Source organism: Hyperolius riggenbachi, chromosome 1, assembly GCF_040937935.1.
Source record: "Hyperolius riggenbachi isolate aHypRig1 chromosome 1, aHypRig1.pri, whole genome shotgun sequence".
Taxonomy (NCBI): Eukaryota; Metazoa; Chordata; class Amphibia; order Anura; family Hyperoliidae; genus Hyperolius; species Hyperolius riggenbachi.
In genome coordinates this window covers 373,836,224-373,854,707 of record NC_090646.1, presented here as the reverse complement: position 1 = coordinate 373,854,707, position 18,484 = coordinate 373,836,224, and the positions used below count along the sequence as shown (strand labels likewise).

Genomic DNA, 18,484 nt, shown 5'->3' with positions numbered 1-18,484 from the left:
GTATACAGTTTATCATTAAATAACCTGTTTTCCCCGTTGGACATAAATACAGAAAGCTGCATTACAAATGAAAAAATCACTTGTTATAACTAGTGACGCAGCTGCGCTGAAGATCTGTCTAATGAGAAGGGTATACAATTATTTCTCCTGCAAGCCTTTATTGTGACATGTTGTCAGCAGCTCATATGAAATCATGTTAGAAAAATGAAAACTTTACACTTCAATGACATGATCATGCCAAACGTACACCGTTGTAACATGACATATTGCATCTTTTTCATTCCACCTGCAGCTGACACATTTAACACACTATGTAAGTATGCCTGTCTATAGGGGGCCTGTCTCACTTGTCATAGTCTTTTTTTTTTTCTACATGCGATTTCCTGCATACACCGGTCTGTTTTTAATATTTCTCTGGTGTTTTTGTGTGTATTTTGTGATTTTTGTATGTGAATTTTCTTTTGCGAGTTTTTGTTTGTAAGTGAAATTAAAGTTAATTTACATCAAAGTGTATCAAATTAACTTCAAAATACTTTTTATGGAAAATGCAGTTTTTCTGCAATTTTTCTGTGTTCCATTGAACCACGACACACACCACACATGCAAAAAACAGACCCGTGGTCCAAATTTTATACGCAGAAAAATGAAATATGATCACATGGAAAATGTGATGCTATTGAAATACAGTAGTCTGAAAAGAACGTTATCTGATACTTTTTAGCTGCTGGTACACAAGATCTGTGATGTAGTCAGTGGCCCATAGCATTCCTTCAGATATGGAGTTGATGGTGGTATGTCAAGCAAGAAAACATTTTATGACCCCTATTTTTCTGGATAACTGGTGGTGAGGAACCCAAAATTAATTCCAGAAATAGTTTCTAAGAGATTCCATATGGCATTTCAGAGAATACTATAAATATTGGAAAATCAGCCAAATAGAGTTTATCATCAATTCTCTGGGTCCTAAGGGTTATAAACTTGGGAGTTCAAAGTGGTCCACTTGGTGTTCAGTGTCCTCCTAAAAAGCGTAATGAATTTTGGGAATGTCATTTTTATAACTCGTCAAACAACTGTGGACTCTAGTTAGGAGAGCCTCTCAATAGGTTGTCCAGTGCCTGTAAGTGAAGCCTGGAATATTAAACTTAGTTCCAAAATCTGTAAAGCCCCGTCTGCAAGGGGGTGGGGGGATCCTCGGGAGATCTCCATCACCCAAGGGATCATGTATTGATCCCTGCCAGGTGACAGAGTATTGCCGACACTGTACAGATGTATTATCAGCCTCCTGGTTAGCAATACATCTGTTGCTATTGGGCAGGGGGTTGGAGGGAAAGCAAGCATCTTGTAACAAAGCGAATTCCTGCGGGCGGGGTAAACAATGTGATCGAGCAGTGCTCGGGCATTGGTAATCACTAAAGATCTGGCATGTTGGATCTTTAGCAAATGTGTGGCTGCCGGTCTGAATCCCGATTCTCGGCCCTGGTGTGGCTGTTATTGTCTGCCATAGGCAAGTTCAGACCAGCATTTGTACGTAGCTTTAGGCCTTATTTAGGAGATATTGTTCTATTTTGCTGATATTGCTCTGTAGTGCTTGTGAGCTAGCCTGCAGTTGTGAGCTAGCCTGCAGATGGTGGGCCAGCCATAATGACAAAAAAAAAAATAGTATTTTGAAAAAACAACATACATACACACACACATACACATACACACACATACATACACACACATATATATGGATAACAATCAAAACAATTTTATTGGATACTCCAAATAAAGTGCAACGCTTCATCAGGCAATAACAGGAGTTCATCAGGCAATAACAGGAGTAAACAGCATCTGCCAGTATCATCAACGCTGAGCTCCTCTGTAGCACTGGCAGATGCTGTTTACTCCTATATGTTATTGCGTGATGAAGCGGATTTGTACCCCGCGAAACTCGTTGCACTTTATTTGGAGTATCCAATAAAATTGTTTTGACTGAAAATCCACAGTCGTATGTTCTGCTTGGAGGAGGTAAGTCCACCACTACCTCCTCTAATACCAAGATTGGTTTTTAAGTTCTTTTAGTGTTTTTTATCCTGTTGGCGCATCTGTTAGCCTATTATTTACATCAAGTCCACCCTTGGTGGAGGGTTGTACCCTTCCTTTTTCTACTACAGAGAGCGACTTTTTAATCCTCAGTTGGGTCAGGACAATCTCCCCACCTGCTTTGACAGTGGTAGCCTAATTTGTAACCCTGGTTTGTGAGTATTCAATCAATATTATTACTCTTCCAATTATACATTACCAGTATATACTACACTATATTGGGCTCTAGGTGTTCTCTATTTTTCATATATATATATATATATATATATATATATATATATATATATATCGCTGTGTGTGTGTGTGTGTGTGTGTGTAATACTGCATTTTAGATGTGCACAAATAAATATAAGCAGGCATGCCATAAACATAGATGGTAAATCATGTACACACATGTATTTTGGATTTTGTGAACCTGAAAAAGTAAACCGTATGTACAATAAATATAAAAAGGCTTGTATGGGATACATAAAAACAGCTTCCATGTGATAGATTCACTGAAACTAAAATGTCATGTTTTCTTGTTACTTATATCCCTATGGTTTTTATGTATTAAAAAGTAACATTATTTCAGATGGCTTGGCTGGAGATATATTGATTTGGCCTGGACTGTATTGTTTATATGTGGTCACTCAGCATTTAACTCAATAGTGGTGTATTACTGTGAATCCAAAGCGGAGCTGTGTTGTGCCTCTGCATCCTTTGTGAGCTCTATTGTTTTGTCTCCGCTGCTATTCAATGAAACCAGTCAGCTCAGAAGGATTCTTTCTCACGAGGAGCCTCTAGGAAAGTGGTATTATACCCCCCTTAGTTACAGGGCAGAAGAGATAACGGAACTGAGGGACAAGCCTCTTAAGCACATCACTTTATCTAATGTCTTTGTATATAAAGTGATGGTTGATGGGAGCACCAGCTGAATGAATGATGCAGAGAGCTGTCCCTTTTCCAAACTTCTCTGGCACATTTGTATATGGGGGAGTGGCTCACAGGCTGCAGCTGTCCATGGTTTTACTGTCAGAGTGCATTAGCTCTAGCAGTTTGTTTGGAATGAGAGGCAGACAGTCAGTGGGGAAGAATAACTAGGCTCAAAGTCGTAAGGAGTCACAGACATGCACTCCACCCTACTTCTGCTGCCTCTGTTTGGGTGCTTCCACCTTATACCTGGTGTGGGTGCATCTCTATGTGGCCCATGCAATAAGGATGCCTGCAGCTCTGTCACCTGTGCAGCACCTGAGCTGCTCACCAATGATGACTGTGACTGCTGTGACCGTTGCCTCAGTATAGAAGGAGAGAGTTGTGGTGGACGAGATGAGACTAGAGCTCGCTGCGCACCTGGGATGGTTTGTGTCAGCCGTTCTAGTTTTGGAAGTGAGTCCTCTTCTTTATCTGAAGGAACTGGATTCTGCCTGTGTGAAGAAGATGGTGCTGTGTGCGGATCTGATGGAAGGACCCACTCCAGCGTATGTGCCCTACGTCTGCAGAGCTGGAAGACACAAAGCCAAGGCCAAGGTACCATTCACAAGGTCCATGATGGAGAGTGTAAATTTGGTAAGTACAATCGAATTTTCTTTAATAGAAGGCAGTTTTTACTACTTCTCATCTGTAGTCATTTAGAAAGACAGCAGATCCTTTGAGAAACCACCAAAACATGATTGCCTAGTTACAGGTGAAAGTTTTTGGAGTCTAATAGGGCAATGTTCTTGACACAGTGCTTAGGTGCACTTCAGCTCAACTTCATGTTTGGGTGATCCTCCCCACATGTGAATGTTTCCTCTACTTTTATTGCTATCCTAATACAGAACAGTAAATTAAAGTGGTGATATTCTAAGAAAAAAATAGTTTTTTTTTTTTGTTATACTTTTGTTTATTGAAAAATTTTGAGCATACAGATGATAAGCATTGGATAATACAGAGAAATCGTTTCATTTATAGACAGGGTTGATAACATGAATCGTCTCCAGTTTGTTTATAGACATATAATGAGTAGTTATTAGAAGAGACCAGATTCCGTATAGGTTGGAGGTCCAAGAAAAAAATAGTTTTTAAACTGCTAACATTACATTACAGATGTGACACAGTGGGGGGACACTGAAGGCATGGGGGAACAGAGGGTGGCATACAGGAGGTACAAGGAACAGAGATTGCACAGTATTTTAACTTATGGACAAATTCAGGTTAAGAACTAACCTACAGTCCCCATCTCATTCGTTAATCGGGGACTATCTGTGGTGCCTGGATGGTGTAATGGTTAAGGGCTCTGCCTCTGACACAGGAGACCAGGGTTCGAATCTCGGCTCTGCCTGTTCAGTAAGCCAGCACCTATTCAGTAGGAGACCTTGGGCAAGTCTCCCTAACACTGCTACTGCCTATAGTGCGTGTCCTTGTGGCTGCAGCTCTGGTGCTTTGAGTCCGCCAGGAGAAAAGAGTGATATAAGTGTTCTGTTTGTTTGTTTACCTATACGTGAGAGTTGTCCACACACGTTTTTTGTATATTGGGGATTGCATTATTTTAGACAAAATTGGGTTTCTTCACAAAGCATTATGCTGTAGCACTTGGGTTTACACTCGATACATTAGCAAGCTGCACATGCATAACAGCTTACATGCTCAGGGCTCTTTCACACTAAGTCTGTTGCATTGCAACGGACAACATTATCCCAGTGCAATGCAATGAAATTCCTATGGGTCTTTCACATAGAGTATAGTGCTGTGGGTTCTGATGCAGGAACCCACTGCATGCTGTTTGTTAACCAGATAACGCATGCATTTACAGTGGTGGTAAAGCATACATACATTCATTGTGCGGTATGCTTTACTGTATACCATATGTTTAATGTGCTGTGCAACTCTTCAGCAGAATTGCATGGGGATCAGGTCGCAACACAACCTGCACAGTGTTAAAGGGCCTTTGAAGTCCACTTAAAACTTAAATATATACTGCATATAATGGGCAAACAACAAGCCAGTAACAGGAGTGACATTTCTCTTGTGCATTATCTGCTCCTTCGCACATTATTTTATGTGTTGTCTATTTCACAAAAAGTTTTGAGCAATGTGGCTTTACACGCTATAATCATTACACATGTATAGTGCTCTAAAATAACATGTAAATCTATGAATTAAAGTATAACTTGTCTTTGTGTATAAACCCCAATATTCTGTTTGCCCCCCTGTACTATCTTTACATTTTAGGCTGTGTATTGTTAGTATTTTGCTACCAATCACAATTAAAGAAGTGTATTACAGTGTACTGTGATAGTTGGATTACTATTCTCAGAGGCATCAGCGGAGGCGTGCTTTGAGCAGGAGCTGCAGATTGTCCAACATTAGCCAACATTGTCCATGCAGCGTAAAAATGGCTTTCATGGTAATTGCTTCCGGTTCTCTGATAGGTTGATTCAGGACACTGTTGTTACTTCTGATAACATCTCATGCTAGTTCATTTGCTTTGTCAAAGTTAATGCCTATTATACCGAGTATTTTTTGTGTTTTGATTTATAGGCCTGTTTACCCATCCATTTCTCTGTGCTGAGGAAGAGCAACATACAGTTTGCCAGCTTGCATTAGGATTTCCACAAATTATTAAAGCCAAAACATGTTGGTGGTCAGCGATGATCTTGCAAAAACCCTGATTGTCACATTTACTGTACTTTTTGGACCATAACCTGCTCCTGACCATAAGATGCACCTAGATTTAGAGGCAAAAATCAGGGGAAAAATATACTAAACCTGGTGCGTCTGCTCTAGCTCAATCCACAGCCTGCCTGATGGCACCCTCAGCCTGGTCGGCTGCCAAGTCACAGTAGCAGTGACTGGTGGCAGCAGACCTCTGCAGGTACGCATGGTACAAGATCGCAATGCAGGGGGACAGTGATGTGAATTTTTGTATTCTGACAATAAGACGCAGTGACTCCCCCCCACACACACTTTATGGTCCAAAAAATATTAAAAGCATAAAAAAGTTCTATTGCACATGCCTGTAACAATGTGATCTGACACCTCAATTTCAGCCATCATTCGCCAGGTGTTGCTGTGGTCTGATATGACCCATATGATAGATGCAGTTATCATTAGGATACAGCAGACAAAGCTCCTTTGTAATCCTTAATCTTGGCTAGAAGCACTTTTTTTTAACCTCCCTGGCGGTTTAATTATTTTGCCAGGGAGGCTGCAATGTGGTTTTTTTTGAATAAAAAAAAAAATATTTCATGCAGCCAACTGAAAGTTGGCTGCATGAAAGCCCACTAGAGGGCGCTCCGGAAGCGTACTTTCGATCGCCTCCGGCAATCGAAAGTAACAAGATAGGCCGCAATGAGCGGCCTATCTTGTTTCGCTTTCCTCGTCGCCATGGCGACGAGCGGAGTGACGTCATGGACGTCAGTCGACGTCCTGACGTCAGAGCCGCCCGATCCAGCCCCTAGCGCCGGCCGGAACTGTTTGTTCCGGCTGCGCTGGGCTCGGGCGGCTGGGGGGACCCTCTTTCGCCGCTGCACGCGGCGGATCGCCGCGGAGCGGCGGCGATCGGACAGCACACGCGGCTGGCAAAGTGCCGGCTGCGTGTGCTGCTTTTTACAGAATGTAAATCGGCCCAGCAGGGCCTGAGCGGCGACCTCCGGCGGCATACCCCGAGCTCAGCTCGGGATTACCGCGCAATACAATACAGTTGATGGCTGACTGAGGCATTTGGGGGACGCTGTATACACGCTAGATTCTCAGCAGAGGTGATCGTTATCAGCTGTCTCGGTTGAGTTTAATTTACCTGAAGTACAAAGCTTTACCATAGGTATTAATCTGGCAGTTGTGAAACTTTAATTGACCGGTTTTGGACTAGTCTATATCCTCATTGGGGATTCTTAAGGTTTCTATTATTCTTTTCAAAGTATTCCCGGAACAGGCATGGAACAGTCAAACTGCCAGAATAGTGACATGTGAGTAGACAGGCTGGCTGCCATCTTTGTGTATTGGCCCTTCCAAAGGAATTATTTTCTGAAAAATAAAGGAAACCTTGAAAATGCCCTACTTGGAGATGGACTAGCTGAGTGATCTGCAAACTTGGCTCTCCAGCTGTTAAGAAACTACAAGTCCTACAATCCATTTGCCTTTATGAATCATGACTGTGGCTGTCAGACTCCTGCAATGCATTGTAAGACTTGTAGTTCCTTTAACAGCTGAAGAGCCAAGTTTGCAGATCACTGGACTAGTTCAAAGACTATGGGGGTAAGAGGTTCAGAGCCGTCAATTTAAAATACCTACAGTAAGAGCTGGTTTCCACTAGGAGCAGCTGCCATTTTTGTTTTGGCCACGGCTCCCATTGTGACATAGAGATGTCGGCGAACATGTTCGGGAACCATTCGCCGGCGAACCCCTCACCCTGTACTACTTCCAGGTCGCTATGACCCCGAGTAGTATGGCTGCGCTGGGCCGCCGGTGCGCGTCCTTGATCGCGCGCCTGTTGCCGGGCACTTTCTGCGCATGTGCGTGACGTCATGAGTGATGTCACGCTCATGCGCAGAGAGTGGCTGGCAACGGGCGTGCGATCAAAGATGCGCACCGTCGGCCCAGCGCAGCCATACTACTCCGGGTCATAGCGACCCGGAAGTAGTAGCGGCCCATAGGAATTAGCTGGCGAACGGGTCGTCTACATCCCTATTGTGACACAGCCCTAATCACTAAGCTTTGCCTTGCACGGCTATAGTGATTCCGGTGCTGCAGAAATCTGCAGCGAGCCCTACAGATTCGTACAGCAGTGCGATCTGGATGGCAAAGCCTGTAAAAAGATAGGCAGCATTTACCTGACCCTCTCGTCTGTGGGGAAACGCTGCAGATTTGTGCCGAATATGGCACTGGTGGAAACCACAAAAGAAAAAGGTTGTTAACCATGCATTTTACTCTTGGACAAATGTTCATCTTATATGTATGTGTAGAAATGTATTTTAAGTTTTACAATTTTTCTTTATTAAAAAGCAATGCTTAGTGTGGTTTGCTTTTTAAAAACAGAAGGAATTTGCAATAATTCAGCTTTAAGTGTACATCTGTGGTTACCCACAATGCACTGAATATGCAAATTATCTCTTTATGCCCCTGAAGCCAGGGTTACATCCAGAACCGCTGGTATAAAGCAAGCCTATGGCTTAAAATTTTAGTCCTCTATACTTACCTTGTGGTTTTGGGTCACCCCGAGCAGCTTGATTACTATGTTGTACTTGCCCAGGCCCCTTTCCCATAGAGTCACATCAATCCCTGACATGCACTGATGAGGACCAAAAGTCCAAAACAGGCTGTCTGCATGTGGGGTTGGTGTGGCTCTGTAAAATTTAAAGCTATAGGCTTTCTATATACCAGCAGTTCTGGATGCAAGTCTGGCTTCAGGGGCATAAAGAGATAATTTGCATATTCAGTAGTGGTGCATTGTGGGTAACCACAGATGTTCACTTTAGAGAGGAGCTGTCAGCCATACTATCTCAGAAAAAAAACATATATAAGTAGATAAATATTTGCTCTACTTACATAACATATGTATTGCACTGTGCACGTTTTGATTTTAGTGATTTTTCTACAGTAAAAAAAGAGAAAAACCTTCGTAGCATTTCCCATATTAACTGTGGCTATTTTGAAGACAATCCTGATGGCATTTCCTCCCTTACTCTCATCTGCCTGATTTGCCCGCCCTTCACTATAGAAAGTGCATTGTCTCTGCATGAGAAATATTGGCCAATCAGAGAGGAACAGAGGTGTGGGAGGGGAAAACAGGAGGGCAAGAGGCTTCAGCCAATCAGGCTGCATTCGTTAACTCTGGGCGGAAGTAGAGAAGCAAAAAGGACAACCCAGCATGCCCTGCAACTTCCTTTTTGTGCACCAAATTTTGTTTTTACCAAATAAGAGTCAGGTAAACTGGGGAATGATCATTTATCAACAAGAAAAGTAATAGTGATTTTAACTTTTGGATTGCCTGGTTAGCATCCTTATTACTTGTTTACTAGATAAAAATAAAAAAAAAATGATTTTTTATTTTATGCCCCGACAGTTACACTTTAAGCTGAATTATCACAAATTCCTTCTATTTTAAAGCGGAATATAACCCTGCATTTCAACTTTGCTCTAAAACATTATTTACAGTATATTATATGCAACCAGCATTTCTTTTTTTACTAGACCAGCATTGGAAGGGTTACACAGGGCTTTAAAGTTCCTGGAGATTTCTGCAGACGCATCCAAAGCTGAAATAGATACATTTTGTTTACATAAATGTATCTAAGTGTTGAATGTGACTCATCTCTCTGACTAGAAGGAGCTTGGAGGACAGCCAAAGAGTGTGTAACATTTATCAATAGATACATGTAACTAAATAGAATGTATCTATCTGAACTTCTGCATATCTCTCCACGGACCTTTAAACCTCTGTGTTTAACCCTTCCAATGCTGGTCTAGTAAAAAAAAATGCTTTTTGCATATAATATGCTGTAAATAATATTTTAGAGCAAAGTTGAAATGCAGGGTTATATTCCGCTTTAAGAAGGCAAACTACACTAAGCATTGTTTTTTAGTAGGAGGACTTTTCGGTCTCTTTTTGTCCCCTATACTTTACTTGTGGTTTTGGGTCACCCCAAGCTGCTTGGTTACTTAGTTACACTTCTGTATTGATAGCCTTATTTCACCCTGCTGGAAAATATTTTGTCATCTTGTGTGCAGCACCGTCCCCTGTGCTTGTTAAAGATTTTGATTGAAGAGACACTGCCTCCGGCATTTGTCTTCTTCCAGCTATGGGGCTCAACTGATGTTTTTTATCCAGCCTACCTATGCTTAGAGACCTGGCCTGATGACAGAGTACAGTGACGTGGCTGGGGTTTGTCAGTACAGTGGCAAACACTGACTTAAACATCTCTATACAACATATAGCTGGATCTAAAGATTAAAACAGGGCTGGCAAGCAGAACATCAGTCGAGCTCTAGAGATACAAAAGACAGAGGAACGTGCCTCTTCAATCAAGACTGCAATTATCATGGAGAGGATGCTGAATCAAAACAAAGATCAGTAATTGCAACGTATATTGCATGTATAGTTGCTCTTTAACGGGATTATTTTCTTCTCTCCTCCCCAAATCTTTCATTATGCATAAGTTGACTTCCATGCTGATACTCAAAAATGCTTTTCAGCACAATTGTTTGCAATGGGTTCAGCCAACAGTCTGCTGGTGGTGGAGGGGGAGGAGAAGAAGGAGGCTCACACAATAACTAAGCAATCAGCTTAAGGATTCAACTGTGGCTGATTGCTGGTTGCTTGTGTATCAATAGGAGTAGGAAAAGAAGATGCCTGTAAAGATATGAGACTGCTGACCAAAACAATCCGGAAACATTGTTTCAATAATCAAATGTTTCATGTATAGTGCTACACTCCAATCCCACCATAGTAATCAGATCTCCAGCACTCAAGGCTGAGACACCAAAGTGCGACCCCCAATACCCCCCCCCCCCCCCCAGCCGTCACACACTGATTGCTATTAAATTAAGAGGTGCCTCAGAGCCCTCAACCTCCCCAACACCTTAATCTCTAGTTATCTGGCTTGCCTCAACCTCCCCAACACCTTAATCTCTAGTTATCTGGCTTGCAGTCACTGCTATGTATCCCCTTTTCTTATTTCTTTCTGCTTCATACACAATAGGGAAATAATAGCTGAGTGAGTTGTGTCCCTTCCTACACTGCGCCCTGAGGCTGGAGCCCCTCTCACCTCTGCCTTGGCCAGTCCCTGTCTCCAGCAACCTGTGCATGGAGCAGCACGTCACTCCATTGTTAGTGGTGCTGTGCTAGGAGATGAGATTCTCTAGTAGCTATCCTGGTGCTGAGCAAGGTATTGCCCAAATGACAGTTGTCTCTATGGGACCTTTTTGTAAAGGATCTTCCAAAAAAGATTTTTCACTATCTGGATGTAACCTGATATCGGCCTCAGAGCATTTGTAAAATGGCAATTGTTACACTGAGCTCAAAATTTAACTCACCGTACTGACCTGGCGTATCTAAAATAGACTCCCATGGTGACTCCTGGGAGGCAGAGTGGCACCTAAACCACTCATTTTCTCTTTTCACCACTGATGGGAAGAGCGGCGGCGCTGCTTAATATACTTCATTTGTTGCGGGCATGGTTTTTGTTGAGTGATTTATGGGAAGTGCACTGATATGGGAACAATGCAGGGGTTTCTGGGATGAGGAGCAGGGAGTTGTGAGAAGGAAGAAGACAGGACAGCATAGATGAGAGTAGACCTGGAGGGCTGTGGCTCTATGGCTGCCTAGCCAAATGCTGGGGTCACATGACCCTGAAGTGAAGATTCTCAGAGGTAAGGTGTAAGGAGGAGAGAGAGATTGTGGGTATATTAAGTTGAAGGGCAAGGAGGATTTCCAGAGCACTTGCCCTTGAGCTTATTATACCATTTAAATAGATATGAATGCAGTATTTTGTTAGATTTAGTTTAATCATTTAGCTGTATGAGTGCATCGAAAAATATATGGCCAGCATGAGTCCAATCCTGTTTTTTCTGGATGCTTCATTTAAATTCACTAGCTTTCACTCAACATTTTCTGACAAGCTTTACAAATGCCAGTAAGCTCTCTGTGTGAATGGCAGAGAATCTAAACAGTTCTTGTGGCTAGAGTTGGGCCGAACCTCCGATTTTAGGTTCGCGAACCCTGTTCGCGAACTTCCGCAAAAGGTTCGGTTCGCGAAAAAGTTCGCGAACCGCAATAGAGTTCAATGGGGAGGCGAACTTTCAAAGTTTTAAAACATTCTATCAGCTGGAAAAATGATAGAAAACATGTTTCAAAAGCTCTAATACCTGGAGCCACACCTAATTGAGTGAAATACACATCACTGCTGGAGGACCCACCCTCCCTCCCTCCTCCAAGCAAGGTCCTTTATACCATTTGCCTACCTACACTAATTAGTTATGGGACAGCTGCTACACACTCTGCTAGGGAGATTCCTCCCTCCTCCCTCCTCCCTCCTACCGGAGGGAGGAGGGTCTCTTCTGCCAGGGAATGATACTATTTTAAAAACCAGTATACATCATACCATAGCTGGGAATACATACATGAGTATACATCATACCATAGCTGGGGATACATACATGAGTATACATCATACCATAGCTGGGAATCAAACCCAGATCTCACTGTGTGGTGGGCACGTCACCCTAAGCACTGTACCACTACAGAAGTAAGTGAAGCTTGCCTAAAATTTAACATTTATGCTCAATGCAATAGAACCATTAGGTTGCTTAAAGGAGAACTGTAGTGAGAGGTATATGGAGGCTGCCATATTGATTTCCTTTTAAGCTATACCAGTTGCCTGGCAGCCCTGCTGATCTATTTGGCTGCAATAGTGTGAATCACACCAGAAACAAGCATGCAGCTAATCTTGTCAGATCTTACAAAAATGTCAAACACCAGATCATACCATAGCTGGGAATCGAACCCAGATCTCACTGTGTGGTGGGCACATCACCCTAAGCACTGTACCACTACAGAAGTAAGTGAAGCTTGCCTAAAATTTAACATTTTTGCTCAATGCAATAGAACCATTAGGTTGCTTAAAGGAGAACTGTAGTGAAAGGTATATGGAGGCTACCATATTGATTTCCTTTTAACCACTTGAGGACCCACCCTTTACCCCCCCTTAAGGACCAGCGCTGTCTTAGCTGATCTGTGCTGGGTGGGCTCTGCAGCCCCCAGCACAGATCAGCGTGCAGGCAGAGCGACCAGATCGCCCCCCTTTTTTCCCCACTAGGGGGATGATGTGCTGGGGGGGTCTGATCGCTCCTGCCTGCCGGGTGTTGCGGGGGGGGCACCTCAAAGCCCCCCTCCGCGGCGAAATCCTCCCCCTCCCTCTCCTACCTGGCCCCCCCTGGAGATCCGGGCTGCACAGGACGCTATCCGTCCTGTGCAGCCAGTGACAGGCTATCTCCTGTCACATGGCGGCGATCCCCGGCCGCTGATTGGCCGGGGATCGCCGATCTGCCTTACGGCGCTGCTGCGCAGCAGCGCCGTACAATGTAAACAAAGCGGATTATTTCCGCTTGTGTTTACATTTAGCCTGCGAGCCGCCATCGGCGGCCCGCAGGCTATTCACGGAGCCCCCCGCCGTGAATTGACAGGAAGCAGCCGCTCGCACGAGCGGCTGCTTCCTGATTAATCAGCCTGCAGCTGGCGACGCAATACTGCGTCGCTGGTCCTGCAGCTGCCACTTTGCCGACGCACGGTATAAGCGTGCGGTCGGCAAGTGGTTAAGCAATACCAGTTACCTGGCTATCCTGCAGATCCTCTGCCTCCAATACTTTTAGCCCTAGACCCTGAACAAGCATGCAGCAGATCTGGTGTTTGACATTTTTGTAAGATCTGACAAGATTACCTGCATGCTTGTTTCTGGTGTGATTCACACTACAGTGGCTGGATAGTGTACTGGTTAAGGGCTCTGCCTTTGACATGGGAGAGCAGGGTTTGAATCCTGGCTAGGTCAAGTACCTATTCAGTAAGGAGTTCAAGGCAAGACTCCCTAACACTGCAGGGTGGCCTCTTGAGCGCATCTCACTACAGTTCTCCTTTAAGCAACCTAATGGTTCTATTGCATTGAGCATAAATGTTAAATTTTAGGCAAGCTTCACTTACTTCTGTAGTGGTACAGTGCTTAGGGTGATGTACCCACCACACAGTGAGATCTGGGTTCGATTCCCAGCTATGGTATGATCTGGTGTTTGACATTTTTGTAAGATCTGACAAGATTAGCTGCATGCTTGTTTCTGGTGTGATTCACACTACTGCAGCCAAATAGATCAGCAGGGCTGCCAGGCAACTGGTATAGCTTAAAAGGAAATCAATATGGCAGCCTCCATATACCTCTCACTACAGTTCTCCTTTAAGCAACCTAATGGTTCTGTTGCGTTGAGCATAAATGTTAAATTTTAGGCAAGCTTCACTTACTACTGTAGTGGTACAGTGCTTAGGGTGACGTGCCCACCACACAGTGAGATCTGGGTTCAATTCCTGGCTATGGTATGATGTATACTGGTTTTTAAAATAGTATAATTCCCTGGCAGAAGAGACCCTTCTCCCTCCGGGAGGAGGGAAAATGTAGAAGGGGAGGTGGGAGGAGGGAGGCCAATTAAAATCTCCCTAGCAGAGTGTGTAGCAGCTGTCCCATAACTAATTAGTGTAGGCAGACAACTGAGTCAAATGGTATAAAAGGACCTAGCTTGAAGGGAGGGTGGGTGGGGTCTTTAGCACTGAAAGCAGTGTGTTTCACAATAACATGTCTGCTGACAGTAAAATGGAGGCAAAATTTTTTGCTCAATACAGCTTTATGGGGCGAATCGAACTTCCGCAAAAGTTCGCCTGATGCAGGCGAACGCGAACCCCCAAAGTTCGCCTGGAACCGTTCGCCGGCGAACCGTTCGGCCCATCTCTACTTGTGGCTTGATTTTCACAGACCTTTGAAATAATATCTATTTCTTAAAGCATTATATATGGCAATAAAGTACTTTGCAGTGGATCAGTGGAAGGTGTGCACACTTATAATGTGACATGTATGTGTGTGGCTATACCATTGAAAGATTTCATCACATGTACTCTATGGTATGTATTAGTTTTCTTAGCTGTAATTTCCAAAATTAAGTTTTCATTCAGTTGCACAGTAGATCAGACAAAGTGTTCACTTTTATGCAATGAAGTACCAGTGCCTTCTTTAAATTCTCATCAACTTTCAATACATCAGCAAGGATTGCCTTAACATGCATGCATGAAACTGAATGAATAGCACTGTTGTCATGTTGAAGCCCTATTTTAATGCTCAATATCAGTGCTGTCTAACTTCATGGTCATGGAGGGCCAAATATGTTTTTCAGACTACATGGTGGAGGTCTGATTTCAATAAATAGGGTATCCCCTCAAAATACCATAATCTGACCACGTTTCTCACAAGAAACACAATCTGGCAGTGTTTTCTCCCAAAATACACATAATGTTGCAGCGCATCCCTCAATACTCAAAATACACATAGGCTTCGATTCATAAAGCATCACCGCATGCGGTAATGCTGAAAAAAGCTGACTTTACTGAGCATGTAGGAAAATGTCAATTCATAAAGGCAGTTACCGCATAGAAAGCTGAAATTACCAAGCAGTGAGGTAAATTACCGACTTGTGTGATACATACCTTAACACATGTCAGTAAATGTCAATTCTTAAAGACTAGAACAAACGGTAAAGCCCAGAAACATTACCGGCAGCTCTGGTCTGTCGGAAACAGTGTGGAGACTGTGCAAAGCCATGACTCAGAAGCAGAGAAGGACTGACAGGAGTAGTGAGCTTTTCTACCCCTCAGGCAGCAGAGCAGAAAGAACAGAACATAAGAAGGTTCTCCTGAAGCCCTTCAGACGTTTAACCCTTTAGATTCCTGTTTGAAGATGCAGAGGAGCTTGTGGGAAATCACCTAAGCATGGCATGTTTAATGTTTCTTGCAGGTCATGTAAGCTGTGGCAATAAAATAAAATGTTAAAGCGGAATATAACCCAGCATTTCAACTTTGCTCTAAATCACACTCTGACTGTGCAGGAGCTCCCGGACACAGAGAGAGAGTGAGTCACATTCCTCACTTGTTACATTGTGTTTACTTAAATATATCTATGTAAACTTCGGATGCGTCTGCATTTCTTTCCACTGAACTTTAAAGCTCTGTGTGTAACCCTTCCAATGCTGGTCTAGTAAAAAAAAAATGATGGTTGCATATAATATGCTGTAAATAATGTTTTAGAGCAAAGTTGAAATGCTAGGTTATATTCCGCTTTAAGAAAGACTAATGGACAGATTCACAGGGAGCAGAGGGAGTATAACAAACAGTATAACAAATATGTACATTACAAAGGATGTCGGTGATGCCTCTTACCATTGTAATGCCCTCATTGCAGGAACAGCATGTAACAATACAGAGACTCTGTATTGTTACATGCTGTTCCTGCAATGAGGGCATTACAATGGTAAGAGGCATCACCGACATCCTTTGTAATGTACATATTTGTTATACTGTTTGTTATACTCCCTCTGCTCCCTGTGAATCTGTCCATTAGTCTTTCTTAAAGCGGAATATAACCTAGCATTTCAACTTTGCTCTAAAACATTATTTACAGCATATTATATGCAACCATCATTTTTTTTTTACTAGACCAGCATTGGAAGGGTTACACACAGAGCTTTAAAGTTCAGTGGAAAGAAATGCAGACGCATCCGAAGTTTACATAGATATATTTAAGTAAACACAATGTAACAAGTGAGGAATGTGACACACTGCTCTGCTTTCACTGAATAGGATCTTGTCAATTGAAGACGGTAAATTACCACATTTTTTTACCGCATCTGTGAAACATTTTTTTATGACTTAGCAAACAAAAGTCTGAAATACCAATACCGGATGCGGTATTTTAGCAACCAGATTTTTTTATCGCACAGCTTTTTATGAAATGAGGCCATGATCTGGAGGCATTTCCCTCAAAATACACATAATCTGGTGCCTTCTACCCCCCCCCCCCCCATACAATTAAACTGGCAGCATTGTCCTCTCCAAAAGAAACACACCAGGCAACGGTCTGCGCGGCCCACCCCCCAAAAAGAAAATATGAACACATTTAGCCAGTTGCCAACTACTGTTCGGTGGATGCACAGTTACAATTTTTAAGAACTGTGCTAGCGCAGAATGCTCACAGCCTCGGGAACAAGATGGAGGAGGCACGGAGCGCAGAGCTGTGCATGCAGCTTTTGGAGGAACATAACTACTGCATGGATCAGAGTGGTATGACTGCAAGAGACCAGAACAACAACAGGGGGCTAGAAGAGCAGCGCTTTACAGGGAATATTGTTTTGTCACCTAATTGTCTCTCAGAGGGGCTCACAATCTACAGTAATTCCTACCATAACTATATGTCTATGTATGTATTGTGTAGTGTATGTATCGTAGACTAGGGCCAATTTAGGGGTAAGCCGCTGATTAACTTATCTGTATGTTTTTGGGATGTACATCTTATGCATCTTTGTTGGTAGGAAATTGCACCTAGAAATTAAAGTACAGCTGTAAATCAGCATTAAATATGTTTTGCAGACATATTGCAACACTATTAATCAGCATATCTTAATCACTTCCCCACCGCAGGTTATTTCCCCTTAAAGGGAACCCGAGGTGAGAGTGATATGGAGTCTACCATATTTATTTCCTTTTAAACAGTTGCCTGGCAGTCCTCCTGATCCTGTCTCTCTAATACTTTTAGCTATAGACCCTGAACAAGCATGCAGCAGATCAGGTACTCTGACTCAGCTGAATGATGTTTTACTGGATTAGCCATATGCTTGTTCAGAATTTTGACACTACGTATACCAGACGATCAACAGGACTGCCAGGCAACTGGTATGGTTTACAAGGAAATAATAACGGCAGCCTCAATATGCTTCTCACCTCATGTTACCTTTAAAAACCAGAGCTCGTTGCTGCAAACACTGCGGTACTTGTATCTACACCCCTGGTGCTGAAGTGAAGGCCACAGGGGTGTAGGTACACAATACAGTGGTGGGGAACTGGTTAATACTGTTATGTTAATTAATGCCTAAGCCTTTGTTGCATTGTTTGAGGGTACTGAAATAATAATGGCAAGTTACAGTTTCCTACAAGTAATACAAGTTTGCAATAATAATTCCCCAGCTAAAAAACATTTGGTACCAATGATACAGAGTAATTAAGAACTGTCCACTGTTATACACAGTAAATAGACTTTCAAAAAGATAACACTGACCCCCTATCCATGTATTTGAAAGTGGCATTATTAATCACAAAGAAAAGTGTTGATATATGCTAATGCAATGAGTGTGCTCATCTTGCAAGCATCCATTGGGAAATGTGCTCAGAGCACAATGAACATGGGGCTATGTAACTTGCCATCTGCCATCCTATTAGTGCCCATAGAAATAATGATCTTCTCGTATTGCACCCAGACTTTAGATGACTCCGTAAGATTAAGGTATAGATTCATACTTGTTATAGTAAACCAACACAAGCATTCATTTACACGCACATTAATAAAGAAATGTCTTCGCAACCCTATGATTGTATATAATTTATTTAGATGCCAGTACACAGATCCCCAAATCCCACCATTGCTGATATGGCTGCATCTTTCATTCAGGATAAGTGACCCTATACCAAGCAGGACATAGAGGCTGCCATATTTATTTCATGTTAACAGTACCAGTTGCCTGACTGTTCTGCTGATCTTTCTTGATTCATTAGTGTCTAAATCACACACCGCAGGCACAATACGTGTCCAATGACGTGGGCGGGTTCACATGTGGCACTCACATACACAGAAGTGCCGACCCG

The 18,484-nt window shown here is 42.9% G+C and overlaps 1 protein-coding gene across 2 annotated transcripts in view; it reads left to right on the top strand.

Moving 5' to 3' along the window:
• Window positions 1-2,965: 2,965 nt before the first annotated feature.
• IGFBPL1 (insulin like growth factor binding protein like 1) overlaps window positions 2,966-18,484 on the top strand; it is a 65,644-nt gene continuing 50,125 nt past the window's right edge. The window contains exon 1 of one of the 2 annotated variants that reach the window (XM_068234331.1): window positions 2,966-3,633. In XM_068234331.1, the coding sequence (XP_068090432.1) occupies window positions 3,195-3,633 (439 nt within the window). In that variant the 5' untranslated portion in view covers window positions 2,966-3,194. The remainder of the gene's footprint in view (window positions 3,634-18,484) is intronic. The other variant, XM_068234330.1, reaches the window with a different exon arrangement.